General features: G+C 36.0%; 1 protein-coding gene across 1 annotated transcript in view; it reads left to right on the forward strand.

Annotated features, from left to right (window-relative positions):
- Positions 1-19128, forward strand: part of LOC149532255 (uncharacterized) — a 102008-nt gene that overhangs the window by 36360 nt on the left and 46520 nt on the right. The window contains exon 2 of the mRNA XM_089803217.1: positions 14770-15084. Coding sequence (XP_089659343.1) covers positions 14770-15084 — 315 coding nt within the window. The remainder of the gene's footprint in view (positions 1-14769; positions 15085-19128) is intronic.

Here is a 19128-nt window from a genome sequence, read left to right on the forward strand (position 1 = left end):
TCTATGAGAGAGAAGTATGAGGTGGTTCTGATGGAGCTCTAATTTTTGCAAAAATTGAGCGTCCACATGAAACGATGGTGCATTTAACACTACAGATGGCATGGTCAATAGATGATGCAGGACAGAGTATCTATACAGAAATAGCCAGTCAGATTATAATGTCTAAAAAAAAAAATGATAAAAGTCGAGAGGCAACCCTACAAGCGGCATTTCAAACAGGATTCATGGTCGAACCATTCCATCAATATTTCCCAAGATAATCTTTTGATATTATTAAATATTAATGATATATATTGATCAAAGGCAAAGTCGGGAAAGTCAATTTTCGAGAGGAATCCAGAGGTGGTGACAATAAAATGCAAGGTAGTTTTGAGTATGGCATAAGCCAAAGTAATTAATTGGCAATAAACCCGAGAATATATAAAGAGATTCCACCACCAATAATGCCATGACAATAGATACCTAGCATCCATAATATATCCACGATGAACTCCACAATTTTGCAGATGACAATATTTGGTACTGGGTGGGAGCGTTTGTTGTCATAATCTACCATGTTCATTGCTCTCTTCCAATATTCAAGTGTTGTCGTCTCACACAGTGATCTCTTGACTCGCGGGTTGGTCTAAGGAAATGTTGTAGCAAATAGTTTGATCCATCTAAAACAAAGGCAAAAAGGGGATTTACGGTAGCATGTGAAGTTCATCGCCAGAGAAATGATCTAATAATGAAGTATAACGCGATTAAGGAAGAAACATCATCCCAAACAAATCACAAATAATATATTTTTTTGATAACAAAAGGTTTAGTTGTAAATCAATATTATTTAGTGAAAAGGGATACCCTTCCATTAATGAAACAGCACACTATTTTCATTTCTAGAATATAAATATGAAAAACATCTCACATATTTACAAAAGGGACAATATGCAAACAATTATATTCTGAAAAAGCATTTTATATTACTTTCGGAGGGATAAGGAGCTTATTATGACTTTGTAATATAAATTCAATTAGTTTATTTTTATAATAAAATAAAATATCTTTTGTTTATTACTTAATGGCATGGAGATTTAAACTGTAGATGGTTCGTCCTTTATAATCATTTTTTGGAATTCTGTATACAATTTAAATATCGCATAAGTGGACATGGTCATTTAGGATTTTAAATTCGATCATCATAGATATTGCAAAATATGAAATTGTTTCCTTATTTGTGTCTAGTTTGTCTCCCTACTGGAGGAGTTAAAGTTCAATCTAGACTAATTTAAGATTGCAAAATATTTGATTTGTTGCATCTTGATTATTTAATTGTTGACAGTATAAGTGCATGGAACACTATAAAGTTGTATGTGAAAATTCACTGAAGTTGACTCTATTGCCCGGATGAGCAGAGGCATTGGTCTTTCTATTATTGAAGTCAGAAAATCTATATCTTCCTTCCTACAAGCATCAAATTCATTATTAACAAACCTTATACAAAACAATCAATTATTTCAAGTACTCAACATTCAGTTTCATTTTAACCAAGTTCAAGGACCTTGCCAGCCGCAGAACTCCAAAGCTTAAATTTGCTATAGAAAAGCCTTCAACTAGGCAGTCAGGTTCAAGGAGAAGGTCTACCCGCGTAGACGTAGCAAAGCCTGAAGTGCAAGGGAATCGAGAAGTATTCTCGTTTGTTGGCCAAAATTGATTGCAGAATCCTATCCGAGAACTGGCAGGCTCTTGGATTCCCAATATGCGGTTTTGGGAACCAACAGGTTCACCCTCTGACTTGGTTCATGGTGGATATCATGTGAGTTACTACATGATGCTGTTGTCATTATGTCATGAAATGTGACGATTTTTCATTGATGTATATATTTAGAAGGGGAGCTATTGAAAGGTGACGATCTTATTAATAGCTAGACCTGTTATCATAATAGTCTACATTAAGCTGTTGTCCCGGAGTGCCGAAAGTTATGATAATGAATAGAAGGTAACTATTGAAAGGTGACAATCTTATCAATAGTAGACCTATCTCCTAACACCAAAATGTGTTGGAGAAAGTGTTATCATGGTTCTTTAGGTCAGATTTCGCTGGATACCTTGATAACCAACTTATCACAGTTCTTTAGGCTGCATTTTGCCTGACACCTTGAAAGTTGTTATGCGGACATTACATTGGGTTGGATCTTGTCGGACACCATAACTTAAAATCTATGATAGACCACACATAAGGTGGTGTTCAAATCTTGTAATTAAATTGCTTTAGATCTCTCTTTTTTAAAGAGGGAGTGTTGAGAAATTTAGTCTCATAGTAAATTGAAGTAAATTCCATATGTAATATATGTGTGAGTTGATGGATTTTGTTGATATCCGTAAATATCACATTGAGATGATATATCTCCATATGCTTGAGAGTATATTGTGTTCCATAACAAATCCTCCCTAACTAAGAGGGAGTGTTAAGACTGTAGCTACAAGCGGATTGATTTAATCTTAAGGTGCAATGTTGATACATACATACATACATACATACATACATACATACATACATATATATATATATATATATATATATATATATATATATATATATATATATATATATATATATATATATATATTATACATATATATAAATCTTTTGTTGTGATATATATTAATTAATAATGATTAATCATAAAGACATGTCTCTTCATAAGACATGTCGCCTACTATTATATTTATAAGAGTCTAGGATCTGCATTTGACACATATCAATCATAACGGCAATATTATTACATTTGCAGAGATCCTAGAAATTAATAATTACTAGTTTTTCGTGTAGCAATTTGGTAACCCCTTCATGTCTCGGCATAAATCATCTATTATCAATTGAAATTCTTATTAATTCTTTTTATTTCACGTTTCTTTTATGAAGAAGGCTCCTTGTAATGGTTTTTAGTTGTGAAGTCCTATTTTGATATTCGTATGTCTGCCACTAGGGAATTTGTTATTCAACTTCCTTTATATTTTTATCTTTTCTTATTTTTGTAAGTGGGTTAAAATTACACAAAAAGCCCAGAGCTCCTCCCATTGTACGAGGGAGCTGCTCCTCATAATTGCAGGGGAAGATCGTTTTTTCATAGTGATTTTTGCAATCATTGTAACATTTTTCCTCTTTCTTTTGGGTGTCATATTAAACTCCAAATGACAAATTTATCTATCAACAAAGCCCTAACGAAAATTTCCTAGAGCACATGTTATTTTGAGTGTTAGATTTGAGGATGTACACCTTTAGAATTTTTGGTGTACAAAGGAGAAAAACCTTTTGGTATTTAAGCTCCAAGGCAGAGAATCTGGAGATGGCTTCGCGTAGAGGTCAAGAGAGGATTCTGTTGTTGTAGATTTGATTTTCATTGCATCAAGTACATTGTCAAATTATATTAAGGAAATCATAAGGTATCACTGGTAGTTGTTGCTGTTGTGGTTTTCTATTATTTTGTGATGTAATTTAATAAGTATTTAAGTTCTAGGCTTTATTGTGGTCCAAACAGTTCTATAATTTATTTATCTAAGTATTAGAATCTTGATTATTATTATATTGAAGCTCCTGAGAAAATTAGTTTAGCTTTTGCAGAATACATGCTAACCTGGCTATGCTTCTTCACCTAAAATAGCATTGTCTCAGATAAGGGGACTGTACTAGGTACAAGGGGACCGAATCGAGAATGGCAGGAATGTTTCCAAACTGTCCTCGATCAAGCAGGAAAAAATGGAAAGGTCTCTAGTGCTTGGAGATGGCGCTGACCTTTGCTGGGGATGACGGATCATCCTCCCAAAAAGAAACGTGAAATAAAAACTCAAATGCCACTGGCTAAACAGACCTGGTTCATGCATTTTAAACTGGACTGTGTTTGTAACATTTACAACCTGAAATTGTTTTTTGTCTAGCATTACTTATGTTACCTTTGTACACATATCACACATCCGTGATCTAAATCTTGTTTAAATTACTTAATGGTGAATTCTATTGATGTATAAGGTGATCAAATTGCTGTTGCTGGGGTCTACTTTTGAAATTGTTCATTGGCTTCCACTTCCCTGCATCTATTACTGGTGCCAAGGCAGTGTGATCTTAATTAATAAGTTGAATTGAAATTGATCCATGGAGCTTTCTGTTTACTAATTAATTCATAACATAATAAAACCCTCATTATGTTGTGCCATATTTCTATTTCTTTTGCTGATGGCTTATGCAAAGGACATTCGACACACACTACATTTAAATAATTTTTGTAGCTATCTATGAATGTTGCTTTCAGCATGCTAAATTAGTTCATCTGATATGTATGCTGTGGATGTGGCTTTCAGCATGCTAAACTAGTTCATCGGATATGTATGCTGTGGCTGTTTTATGTTAGAGTGATCTACACAAAAAGTTGATTTAGAGTTAATATTGCCATTCAGGCTGTTTGCTGATACAGACTAAACTGGTTTTAAATCTCTGCATGCTTATTTCACAAACACTGACAGTCCATAAAACTCTTTTCTATCTTGCATTAGCTAGGGTTTGGTAGATTATTTGAAGCTTATTTCTTAGTATGATTTATGCAATAATAACTAAAAATTTCTACACAATTGCTGTGCATATTGTATATGACTATAATGAATGATTTTAGATTTATATTTAAAACTTTACCTCTATTTTATAGAGCTATCCTCTCTGCTGTCTCTAACATCTCCAAAAATGACAAAAAATTCCTCCTAGAAACCATATCCTTCCCGTCCCCCCAGAAACTCAGTGTATTAAATTTAGTCTATAGGTTTTGTGAAGAAAAACTTCCAGGTTTAGTAAATCTAATTAAAACACTTAAACTCTCGCAACTTATTTACTTAAAATAATTCTAACTGTTAGGGTTTTGAAGTGGATTTTTTTTTTCTAATAGTTGAATTACTTATTTTATAAAAAAAACTTTGGCTACATTACACATGCTAAAAAATGTGGTTGGGTATTTCAACAAAGAAATCATTGCAAGGAGAGGGCAGGATAGATTGTGTGATATTAATTTCCCATATTGCATAAGAGCTTGGCATTTTTCTTTTAAAACCAATAGATGCATCATATAGAGTGAAATCATTGCAAGCGCCATTCATCCTAGTTGATGATGTGGTAGTTGATTTGGGGCCACAACGTGTGGTCCAATTTATCACAGCCAATGTTATTGCCTCTAGAAAATTGTTGATGGACAAGTATCCTACTTTGTTTTGGAGTCCTTATACAACAGATTGTCTCGATTTAATCCTAGAAGACCCAAGATGACATTGAGAAAATTGATGGATACAATTTGTATCAGTAAGGGTCATAAACATTACAAGTTTATTGACAATCAAAGAGGCTGTTACATATGATGCACAACGGGACTTCTTTGGCTAGTGCTCATGAAATTTTCCACACTTCCTTACTATGTCAACTCCCAGTGGCTGAACGGTCAACATGATACAAATGTTTGTTTCAGACGAGCGGTCATATTTTGGTTTTTTGATCATATAGAAGGTCAGAATTTTGTGGAACATGTTTTTGCTTGGAGTTTTGGATAGACATAAAGGAGATATTGATATTTTTAGAGTCTGGACTATTACAGCTAGACTACATGGAAAATTTCCCAATAGGCTACTCTTGTGAAGCCATAGATAGGGAAAAAGAGGCTGTGAGGGCAAGGATGGACCATGAGATGAGTAGTAGATGTTGTTATGGGAGGTCATTGATGCAAGATAGGATTGGCAGGTACATTATTACCTTCATGTTGTGGGACATTGATTAAATCTAGCATTGCTCTGTTATGAGTCTTATGACTCCTATAGTCAAGTTGAAGAGGTGATTGAGGGCTTATTCCAATGCATCAAGATATTTTTATTTTAAATCATAGGATCAACAAGTAGCATGGCAGTATTACCCACATATCAACAAGGAAAGGTTATTTTGGCTACTCTATGTTGTAGAAGGGAGGAATACTTTGAAATTGGGTACTTGGGAATGAAGGCTTGTTCCAATGCATCGAGAGATGTTTCTTGAATCATATGGTCAACAAGTAGCATGGCAGAATTGTCCACATACCAACAAGGAAAGGTTATTTTTGCCACTCTGTGTTGTAGAAGGGAGGAATACGCTGAAATCAGGTACTTGGGAATTTATAAGTTTTTTTTTGTAAAAGATTTAGATTAACATATAAGATGTTGATTGTTATTATATATTAGATGAATGATGGATTTGTTTTTGGCAAAGTTGGTAAGAAATTAAGATGGATTACAATGTGCATTTTGAGCCTTCCATGTAGTCCATCTGCTTGTGAGTATTCTTCTAGTGTGTTTCAACACATACTGTTAAATCCTGATAACTTGATCATATTAATGTTCTGATATTCCAGATTAGACAGATCTAATATGCATTTAAGTTCCCTTAGATATGGCCTTATGATGAATGCTTGTGAGTATTCTTCGAGTGTGTTTCAACACATACTGTTAAATCCTGATAACTTGATCATATTAATGTTCTGATATTCCAGATTAGACAGATCTAATATGCATGTAATTTCCTTTAGATATGGCCTTATGATGAATACATCTCCCTATACTGATCGGTGATTTGCTAGGCATATTTATATGCCTTGTAATTAACTATTGTAGTTGATTATTGATTAACTATTAGTTAAATGAAAAGGCCGTCGATTTTTAGTGGAATAGGATTGTTTCATGGAGGGCCAACCTAGAAGGGGTTGTGTCTTATGAAAAGACAAGACCCCTGGTTAATGTATAAAGTAGGAGCAAGATTGTGGATAGAGGACACACAATATTATCAAAAGTCTTCTCTTCTAGCAATCTGATCCTCGATGACTTAATGCAGAGATAAAATATAATTTCCTGAGCAGACTTCCTGAACTATAACATTCAGCCCAGAATTGAAGTAGATCGATTTGCAGCTAGAGTAAAGTTATTATATCAGTGTTGGTTGATCAGAACTTGCAGAAATCTTACACATACATTCTAAGAGACATAATTGTTTGACTCAAAAGAAAATGGATGGTTTGGTTTTTTGACATTTTCCCACAACCTTCACCTTTTGACAAAGAGAACAAGGCAATGAAAGTTTGTATTTGTTTTTGTAAATTGTAATTATAATGTTTTTCTATTCTTATTTTGTATAAGGTTTTGACTAGTGCTTCTGAACGAATTAGTGTCCAGAATGATCAGTCAATTGTCCTTTGATGAGATTGATAGTGACTTGAATTGGCTTCTTGGTGAAAAAACTCAATTAATGATGAAGAACATGAGATCTTAAAGGAGGATTGCTATATTTGATGGAGAGCACAGTTGAATTAACCAAGAAGCATAATATCAGATCTTCATCATTGGGAACTTTAGTCTGTTAATAAATTGTAGTAATAATAGGTTAGCCTATTTAACTTTGACTATCACTTTTTTTTCTTTGTAGCTATACAGTTTGTTGCTTGACATTTCCATTTCATAATTTGTGATTAAGGGTTTAAACTTTGAAGTGGAAGTATATAATAATATAGTGTGTAGTGTGCATCATAAACAACGAGTTCAAGCTTAATGAGAAGATCCATATTTCAAGATTATTGGTCTTACTTTACTTCTCACTTTCCATGCAACTATGATGCTTTTTAATATTAAAATAATCAGTTATTGCTTTGTTTGGTTAATTCTCTGTGTTTTTTAGATTTCTGATATTTTTATGATATTACGGTTTGAAATTGGAAAATCTTTCTTTTGTGGTTTGCCAAGACCTTCTGAGAAAACTATTTGCTTGCATGATAAATGCAGTTATACAGCAAGCTTATTCATGCTTCTGCGTTAGTATCTCATTGCAAATGTTAACCAGATCTGTAAGTTTTTACTTTTATGATTTATATGCCAATTGCATCCTGAGAAATATTTGTTGGGCCTTATACATCCTAATTGATACATAATGGTTCACCGATCCTGTATATGATTTTGTAGATAAATTTTTATATTGGCATTTGTGGATTTGATAATGTCACTTGCTTTCAGTTAATGTGACTGACAATCCTATACAGCTGATTAGCACACTAAGGCTTGGAATTTCTCATGCTTGTCTATTAGTGTTAATTAAATTGCTCATTAAATCCTTCTGCAGCCAGTGTCATCTGTTTTGTTATTACCTTTTTTGGTCTGTGATAGGTCTCGTTGATGCAAGTTTTGTATCACTTACATAACATATTAGGATTTGAGTATTCGATATGGGATATCAAACATGCAACTCCTCTCTTGAAAAGTTATTGCTCATGGGACATGAGTATAACTCCAATGTTCTTTACACTGTTGGATACTCACTTAGTTTTATCGATGTGATTTTTGGTAATCACGTAGGCGGCCTTATGCAAATTGTTGAGGATAACTTGGACTTTGGTGGGATGAAGGTGATGGTGGCTTGGTTTGTGAGATTTGCGGAGGCAGATAATGTTGATGGTAGTGATGATGGAGGATGTGTCTGCCAATGATGATGTTGATGCAAAGCGAGCTTGGAGAAAGAAGAGGCAGGTGGGTCACCACTATTTAGGAATATGACATAGAGATCCAACCTATGAAATTGGTTAGAGGACAACAATTGGTGCAGACCATGGCATCAGAAGGACCTGGACTTGTACAACAAGTTTATGAATTAGAAGAGGTACATCCCAACGAATGGACGAATGGTATCAGGACATTATCAACTATCTTTTAAATCACCAATGTCCTTCACATTTGAACCCAATGAAAAAACGGGTGCTGAGATTTAAGAGCAGAAGATATATGCTACAAGGAGCAGTGTTGTACAAGAAGAATCATGAAGGGGTATATTTGTGGTGCGTCGGAAAGGAAGAAGCCAGGAACATATTGGAACATTTTCATGACAAATGGGGAATAGGACATGGATCAGATTTGGCCACAGCACATTGGATATTAAGAGCCGGATATTACTGGCCAACTTTGTTCAAGGACGCTCATGAGCATGTGAAGACTTGTCATGTTTGCCAAACTGCGGCGAAGAGATAGAGGAACCCAGCGATGCCTTTGCGACCAATCATCGAGGTGAGACCTTTCGTGATGTGGGGACTTGACTTCATTGCACCTTCCTCAGCGCAACACAGGTATATTCTAATTGCAACTGACTATTGTACTTGGTGGTCAGAAGCCCAAGCTTTCAAGAATTGCATTGTTGATATTGTCATTAAGTTCTTAGAAGAAAAGATCACCACCAGGTTTGGTTGTCCTTCGGCCTTTGTATGTGATAATGGTTCTGCTTTTACTTCTTTGAAATTTCATACTTGGGCATTCGACCACGGGATTATTTTAAAATTTTCATCAGGATACTATCCCAGGGTAATGGCCTAGCAGAATCTACAAATAAGAACCTTTTGACTGTGATTGGAAAACTCTTAGATAGGAACCCAAGAGATTGCCACACACAATTGAGATACGCCTTATGGGCAGACAAAACTAGAGTTAAAGAGTCCATAGGAATCACACCTTATCATTTGGTTTATGGACAAGATCCTGTATTCCCAATCCAATTGAAAATTCCAACTTTGAGGTTCATACAGGAATACTATGATGAGAATGAAGATCGAGTCCAAGTTAGGTTGACTCCAATGATGTAGTTAGACGAGAAGAGAGATGAAGCCCTAGATAAATTTGCCAAACATCAAGGGGTAGTGAAATGTTGGTTCGATAGGAGAGCACAAAATAAGGCCTTCAGGATGTCAGACTTGGTCTTATATTTGGACAAAGCCCACGAAAGGAAGGGACAACATGACAAATTCAATAAACTAGGGAAGGGCCCTTTCCAGATATTCGAGATCATCGGAGATAATGCATTTAGACTAAAGACACTCATTGGTGAGGATGTCCCATTGCCTGTCAATGGGCAATTCCTCAAGCATTATTTCCAAGCCTAGGACTCCACTCAGAGCCCTTTTGCACATTGTTAGAATAGGTTTGCTTTCAGTTAGTAGTTTAGTTTGCTTTCAGTTCTTTAGAGTAGAGTTTGTCTTGGACCATTTGGCCCAAGGGTTTAGAGAAGTTTCCCTTTTAGTTGTTTAGAGTAGTTTTCTTTCAGTTGTTTAGTTTAGATGTTGTAAGGAAGTTCGAGTTTAGTTTGCATCAAGTCATTTGACTTGAAATCTTTTAGCTTCCTTTAGTTAGAAGAGTGTTTTGGTTTTGGGTCTTTGCAAGTGCAAAGGGGGTCCATGTTATCACTCGTGGGCGAGGTGTGTAGATTTCACATTTTTGGTGACAAAATGGAGTCTGTCTTGTTCATTTCTTGAATACAGTTGGCAAGGCTCAGAGGTTAAAGGATGTGCTTAGTTGTTAGTTTATGGTAGGACTTGTACTAAATTTGGGTTAGACTCGATGGAGGTTCTTGAGTTATCTCTGGCATGGTTACAACATTCTACTCACACTTAATTGCTCTGAGTTCTTGATGTTTCGAAGTGAAATTGGACTTGGTAAGAATCATACACCTGCTTCAGCACAACTGTGGTCTTCCAAACCCTCCGCAAGCTTCATTGCATGCAAACCAAACAAAAGATTGAAAAGAAAAGAAAAAAAGAAGAAGAGAAAATATCATGAGAAAGAACAAAAGACAATATCAAAGTGAAAATAAAGATGAAATTTGGTTCAAGGGTGTGCAATCATCTCTACTAGTGTTATAAAAATAATCACTAAAGGTAGAAACATGATTGTGGTGCCACAACAATAACTCCATCGGGGCTATAGACACCTGATTGGCAGTGGGGCTCTATCCAGGTTGCTTTTGAAGTAAGGATATTATAATGGTTAAGTCCAATGGATTTGAGAAATTATCAAGTTCTTGTCGAGTGGGAAATAAATCATTTGCACACACGTGGGTAACATATGGTCAGAATGCTTAGGTTCAATTTGAGAGTTCTTTCCTTTGTTGAGTGCTTGTCCTTAAGTAGATTTTCGGATAGGTCATCCTGAGATTTTTGTTCTAAGTTACTTTATTTTTGAAACGTTCAGGAATATTTCACCCGTGGAGTCACCAGATGTTGTGAGGTTCTCACACCATCGCCCCAAATTCTTTGGGGACCCCCTTTTTTTGATCGCCTCGGCAAATTTTTGGGTTGTCCAAAATTTTTTTGAGTTTTGAAAATTTCACGCCTTGGACACCTTCGGGCCAAATGTGGGGAGGCTTAGCTTATTTTCACTCGCTTTTGTTTGATTTTCCAAAGCCACCAATTTCATCCTTAGGTCGGACAAAATTTTAAAGAGCAATATTTGGCAGGATAAAATTATAAATTTGTACTTAGACATTTTCTTTTGAAAATCCGGATTTAATTGTGTAAATTTGAATAATCTTTCAAAAGGAAAAAAATTTTTAGACTTAAGTTTTGGAAAATCTCAAATTTTTTCTTTGGTGAAAATTTTAATTTTGTAGAAATGGGGCTAAATTGCAAAAATCGATTTTTGGCTCTAGGAGCAATTTTATTTTTTTTTTGTCAAAAAAATTTCTAATTGGCATAGCAAAATCGATTTGGGTAAAAATTGCAAAAAATTGGCTTTAATAAATTAAAATTGCATTGAAAACTTTTTGCTTTTAATGAAATTGGTAATTTAATATTGAAAAATGGCTTTTGGTTAGCCAAAATCCAATTTTAATGACATATTAATTACTAAATCCTTATTAAATGGAAGCATTTAACGTCTCCAAGGCATTGTTTAATTTCTTTTTGCAAATTGAAACTAATTTGACAATTTAAAAAAGCAATTTTCATTTTGGCAAAATTAATATTTAACTAAGTATTTAATTGTGGGTCATAATTTTGCATTAATTATTTGTTTTTCTTTCTCCCAGGGTCCAAGTCGGCCAGCTTGGACGAAGTAAGAAAGTTGGGTATAAGAGGAGGCCTCTCTCTCATTTCCTCACTTCTCACTTCTCCTTCTCAAGGTGTTGGTGATTTTGCAAGAGCAGATCTGCACTCTTCTTGCTTGGGGAATTTTGTGGGAGGCGAATTTTGTGGGAGCCGAAATTTGTGGAAGATAAAATTCTGATTTTCGCAAGAAGCTACGATTTTTGCCCTAGGTTGGGTAATTTTATTTGGAGGTGAATTACATGATAAATTTCTAATTTGCAAGTGGATTTGAAGTTTTTGAGGTCTAGACCTAATTCCAAAAAGTCGCTGTACAATTATTGGTTAAGGTGAATTTTCATCATTTAGAGTTGCAAGGGTTCCTTAAGTTGACATCCTTCTTTCATTCTAGTCTAAGGATTGCTTCCCTTGGTTTAATTTGCCTTCTGGTCCACCACTCTACCATCCCGTAATAGGGTGACGAGTATGGAGGATGTTAGTGCAAGTAAGAATCGCAAGTGGACAAACACTAAGAAAGACAAAAGGGATATGATGCCCAAAACACCCTTCTTCTCGAAAATGAAGCTAATAACCAACACCAGTATCGATGCAGTGGACATGATACGGATGAAGGACAGACTAAAGGAAGGACAATCCCCTTTGGCTATTGGTAAAGGTAATTTCAAATCATTTAGAGTTAAAAGGGGTCCTTAAGCGGATTTCTCTCTTTTGTTCTAGTCTAAGTATTGCTTTCCTTGGTTCTACTTGCCTTCTGGTCCACCACTCTACCATCCCGTAATAGGGCGACGAGTATGGAGGATGTTAGTGCAAGTAAGAATCCCAAGCAGACAAACACTAAGAAAGACAAAGAGGATATGATGCCCAAAACACCCCCCTTCTTGAAAATGAGGCGAATAACCGATATGAATGGCGGTACAATAAAAGGATATACAAAAGGAAGTTGCACATCACAACCCAAGCATCGATTTTTCCATTACGACCATGATGAGCGACAATGGAGCAGCCCTTGATTTTGAAGACATCAGAGAAGAGGATATCAATGAGATAAGACTTGGATCGAGATTGGATGAGCTAGAAAAGGTTGCCATCAGGAAGAAGCATCTAAGCACCCTTTCCTTTCTCAATGCTCTTATTGGATTTGCAAAAGAATATGAGAAGGATCATGAAAAGATGCTACAAGCAACAAGCAGCATGGTGAAGTCAATGGAACTCAGGGCCAGCACACACCTTGTCCTTCTATGGAAGAAGTTAACGAAAAGCTAGCTAAGTTCATTGCTTTAGCTAAGAAAATGAAAGAAAAGGGAAGATTTATATTAGAAGATCATTTGATGTAAGCCCAAGTGGCAATCCCTTTTTTTCTAGAGCAGGACAAGTGTCTATTTTTGATTGGCAACCATTTTGGTGCTTTCTCATTTTTTGTCACTTTTTGCACTTTTTTCATTGGTCCATTGATGAGGTGGTAGCTTCTCATTGGCCGATGGGGTGGCAACCCTAATTAGGTTTTTGAGGATCCAATTTGGATCGTTGATCTTGTTTTGATCTCCACTGTCCATTGTATTTTTGGCCCCTATATAAGGCCATTTGCTCTCATTTGTGAAGTGTTGGAGAAATTGTTGCGAAGATAATACCAAAATTGCGCTCTTTTTCATTGTTGCGATTTGCATGTTGATTAAGAACATTGGGTGTTATTGCATGTTTTCTACTTCCACATAGTTAGATTTCTTTTCAAGTTGTTGAAGTAAATTTCATTTTAAGTTGCTAAGTAGGAGTGAAGTAGATGGATAGTTGTATGGTAGCATTGGTAAATGTTTGAAAGGGATCAATACTTGACCACTAGCATCCTAGCGGCTGGTTGGGAAGCCTTGTGTGGTAAACTAGTTTATTGTTCCTTTGAATCATTGCACCTGTGGAAGTGAGGCCGCTGGTAAGCTCTCATTAGGTTCGATCCCCATCCATTTGCTAACCTTCCATTCATAGAGTAGGAGTAGAATAGTGAGTCACTGGGTAGTCGAAGTTTAGAGAAGGAAGTTAGGGAAGTTAGTTAAGTATCGAAACACATCCATTCACCTTCCATCATCACTGCTTTCCATCAACATCATCATCGACAGACACACCTTCCATCATCACTACCATCAACATTATCTGCCACCCGCACATTTCACAAACCGAGCCACCATCACCTTCATCCCACCAAAGTCCAAGTCATCCTCAACAATTTGCATAAGGCCGCCTATGTGATTACCAACGAATCATATTGATAAAACTGAGCGAGTATCCAACGGTGTAAGGAACATTGGAGTTATACTCATGTCCCATGAGCAATAACTTTTCAAGAGAGGAGTTGCATGTTTGACATCCCATATCGAATATTCAAATCCTAAAATGTTATGTAAGTGATACAAAACTCGCATCAACAGGTCTCTATTTGTTGACTTTTGTGTCTAATGTTTTTAAAAGATTTTGTGTCTAGAAATATTTCTCCGTAACTACCTCATAAAAGTATAGATTTGGTACCACAAATATTTCCAAAGCCTGGCTTATATGACTGTGTATGGCGATATGTAATTTACTAATTGGGGCTCTCATTTCTGCAGCCTTGTCTTTAGCATTAGGCTTGACATTATTGTTGTCAAAGTCCCCCAGTTTGACCCCCTAATTGTCAGTGCTTTATGCATTTGTAATTCTGATCCCCTTGTCATATTTTGACCTAGTTAGTTAGTCTGATAGAGGGTAACTCTCCAGTATTTTTTAAATTCATTAGCCAAGGTACTAGGTATTTGATCTAGGGCATATGGATCACATTTTTTGCTGGGTAATTTATACTATATATCTTATCAAATTATTCTGGCTAATACTTACCTTCTATTGCTTCTTTTGATATTGTAAACAGCAAGCATAAAACTGCTAAATCTAGTGAACCTGAAAACCAGTCCAAGAGTAGCGAGGATTCACTTGCTGTAGGAGGAGGAAGCCATGATGAAATAAAAAAACGCTCAAGGGTTGACATCAATGATAAGGAGAACCTCGCTACGCCAGATTCAGTTCTACCAGCTTTATATAATTTCCAGTTTTTAGAGAGCCATGAGGGTACTGGTCGCAGAAATACTAGGGTTTACAGCAAGCGACGAGAAAGGGAATGTAGCAGTTCAGACTCAGAGGTGGTGTCCTTGAGTTGTTCTCCTCTTGGAAGAGCTGTTATTAAAAGGTATGTCTGCTACATTAGTAGCGAAAATTACATTCATGCTTTTTGCTTTTTGGGATCAAGTTTTTATCTGGAGTTTTGTAAGCATGCTGGCCACAAATTTGAGCAAGTTACAGTACTCTTTTAGAGCAAAAATATGCTAATGTTTTCTCAGAACCGAGTAAACAGTGTTGCAGAAATACTAGATGAGAAGAAAATAGTCCGAGGAGATTAACTGATGTTTAGGCTGTAAAGAAACCCCCTGTAGACTGCACAATGATTATAAAAGTGGGGAGGGCAAAATGATGAAGAAGAAAGATCATAAGGCAACCCCAGATTTGAATAATTTAAATGATATTGCACAAGAAGCCTTCAAACGCTAGCTACATGGCAGTCAACTGTTCTCGACTGGTCTATATTATGATAGAGGCACCTGAAATTATCAGTTAATTTATCATCAGGTTTTTTAAGAAAGGTAAAAATTGGAGGCTTACTACAATCATGCAACTTTAGCAACCATTTTTTCACTCCTTGGTTTCTACAGGATCTGAGGGATTTTGAGCCAAACCGGATCAAAAACCGGTTGTGTTACTTATTTTGTCATTTTCTCCACCATTGATTCATGTGATTCTGAACAAAGTGTTATATGCCAAGTATCCGTGTTTCAAGCAAAAGTCACTTGTCCTATTTTCTATTCAAGGTTGAACATGCATAAAAGTCTCTTGAACTAACTCTTCCAATACTTATGTCTTATTTATCAGATCAGTCATTATACATTTTACTGTTATTTACAGAGGGGTATTTTGAGGATATATCAAATCACAGAAGCATAAACTGTGAAAGACCTGCAATCACTTGTGATCTATATCTCAAGTGCTGCTGTTAGAACAAGGTAACATAATTGTTAAATTTAGGTTTGATTTCAAACAACTGCAATTTCTTGAAGGGCAGAATTGCAAGCTGTTTCATGGAAAAAAGTAGAAAAGTTTTTTTTTAAAATTCATTTTTTCCCTGTACTTTGACACTCACAGAGCAGGAAATCAGAGCACAAGGAAAATGCAATTACTTTATGGAAGAATGCTTTATTTCAGCTTTAACATCTTTTTGGCAAGTTTTTCCCTTATTAAATTTAGGTGGTTGAGAGCTAACATTTATGCGATACAAGAACGCTATTTTTGGTAGAAACTCCTACAGAAGAAAACTGCGGCAAAGTACTACTTGTACAAAAAAATTTTCGTACAACTTTGTATGTACCAACCAAAGTAACTAGAATTCAAATCAGCAAGGCCAAATCGAATCGCGAATCAGCAAATTTAAAGAACCCTTGAATTTAGAGATTTTAACAATTTAAAACTTATTTCATGCACCCTTTATTGAATATAACCCAAACACACTATAACATCATCAAATAGAAGCTAACATACATACCATGGAACATAAATGATAAATCCATCACGTAAGTAACTACGTTACACGTAAAATGTAAGTTGTTGCTGAAGTAAATAGAAATTATAGGATCATAATGAGTCAAATCATAGAATGTATGTGAGATGAAGATCCACAAGACATCAAATCATAAATGTATGTAAGATGAAGAATCAAGATTCATGAAACATATGTCTATTAGTATCTATATGTCTATTAGTATCTATAAATGGATGTCTATTAGTATCTGTGAATGTATCTTTTTTTGGTGCTCTTCCTTCTTGCTGGTTGCAAACATGTGCTTTTTCTTTCCTCTTCTTCTCTGTAAGGACCCGTACCAGCATTGTAATAACTCGACTCAGCCCTGTACTGTCCTAAACCGGATTTTTCCTTAATTTTTCCCTCAAGTTAACCTCGGAATCATGAATATATGAGATTGTCTTACAAATACCCAGCAATGTAAAGTACAAACAATAACCCGGATAGATATTCAACCAACTCTTCCTTGAATATAATATTCAAAATGCATGCACAGGTAGATGTAATACGCACAGCAGTAAGAAACCAGTATTTTCCCAAATAAATCCGTCTTCCTCAAAATGATATTAAGGATTCAAGCATATGAAAATGTATTACAAGTCAGTAGGATAAAACCAGTAGTCCTTCAACACTCCAAAACATGTTATTGCATTATACAATAGCAATATAATAACCAGTACAAATCCCAATCCTAAATACAGATTTAATAGTCAGATTGGAACGATAGGATAAGAATATGTAAGCGCAAATGAAACACCTGAAGTGATGTTTCCTAAGACAATGGGTTTGCGTCCATTGCCTGCTAACACGGGGGGCTACGTCCTCCAACTAGCTGAAAGCTGTAGCTTTCTGAGACTCACAGGAGAAAAATTGAATTGAATAATAAATCAAGCATGCCCAACAATGAGCCTCTTTCCCCTTTTAATACACAAACCAAGACTCTTCGGCTCCTCCCTAGTTTCCGTCTTATTCCCTTGTGGCTCTTCAACTTACCTAAGGCATTTTGTCCTGTTCCTCCTTGCCCCTTTGTCCATTATATAACATTAAATCGACCTTTGTGATATTTGGAGCCTATATCTCAAAGTCAATTTAATATTGCATAAAATAAGATTTCAATATTCCTAATGTTCCAAAAGGGAACATTACAAATCTCGCCCCCTTAAAATTGCTTGTCCTCAAGCAATTGGTAGCAGAATCCCATACGAGTCTGCAGGTAGCCCTGCAATCCAAACTGAAAACAATTTCGGCCATACAGCGAAGCCAAAGGTCACTTTGCAATCTATCTCTCAACTAGATCCCTGGATCCCATTCAACTCTTTGAAAAAACTCAGCAACTGCACCTATAAACTGATCAACATTGACCAACACCATGACCACAATAAAATCCTCGTCCAACCATAGATACAATTTGCCAACCCCTGGATCCCAAACTCTGTCATGCTGCCTTGCTACTATGATGAGATAATAATATATCCAAGGTCCATGTGTAATCTAGTAGAATGTGAAGATCTATCCTAAACGGATGATGTAAGAAATGAGCTGCTCAGAAACTAAAACCACCATCCTAGGGACATCAAAATTCATACTGTCAGCAAAAACTTGGAAAATTTCCAAGCTTATAGTTGTTACGAATATGAAGGATATTGAGATTCTACCCACAAATCCCACATAAATGCTCTACCAAGAACTGTTCAGAGGCTGATGAAGAAAATTCACCCAACTCCTGAATGGGGTGAAATTAGAAAATATGTTGGGGCTGATCAAATGATAAACAACAAAAGTTGATTCATCATCCTCTCGTCGAGATACGGATTCACTACTGGGATCTGCGCCAGGCTCCCAAACTCTGAAATCAAACTCTTCCTCTTTGTGGCAAACAAGAGAAGATTCCTAATTTAACACAAAAAGAGGATTGTCGAACGACCTATCAGCAACAATTTCGAACAAAGGGTTGTCAACAAGCTGAAAGTGTTCTGGAGTTTTGCTACTTAACCGTTTGGGGCAGCTATCCAAGTCATACGTCTGTTGAATATCCTCAAGTTCGTCAATGACTTCCTGAAAGAACTCCTGCCTCACTCTATTCTCATGTTCCCGAGAGTGTTCCATGAGCTTGATTTGATTTTCTGCTCCCTATAGAGAAAATTGAGTTTCACTCAGTGCCTCCCGAGCATACTTAAGTGTCCTGTTGAGATCCTCAATCTCATCTTTTTCCGGATTTGACCATGGTGCATAAATCTCAGCAACCTTAAGAATATAATCTCTATCGGACAACCGATATAAGTAATTTGATTTCATAGTCTTTAGGGTTGTTTTGACTTTTCGTAACTTGGCCACATGCCAGTCACTTTCCCCTTCCCTTGAGACCTTCCTGTAGAGCTCTTCAACCAACTCGTGGGTACTATCAAACTGCACCAAGGATGCCACAACCATGTCTTCACTAACCTTCAATGGATTCTGTATGGCATGTATTTCATTATCTCCCTGCTGAAACTGTTCATTGTTTTGCAGTGTCATCTTAAATTGTTTCTCTAAATTCATGTTCTGAGTATCATGAGTATATGGTTTATGATACCAAGGTCCCAAACTGCTACTACCTTGTGTGTA

The sequence above is a fragment of the Cupressus sempervirens genome, chromosome 10 (genome assembly GCF_028749045.1).
Source record: "Cupressus sempervirens isolate cs-2001-9-10 chromosome 10, ASM2874904v1, whole genome shotgun sequence".
NCBI classification, from domain to species: Eukaryota; Viridiplantae; Streptophyta; class Pinopsida; order Cupressales; family Cupressaceae; genus Cupressus; species Cupressus sempervirens.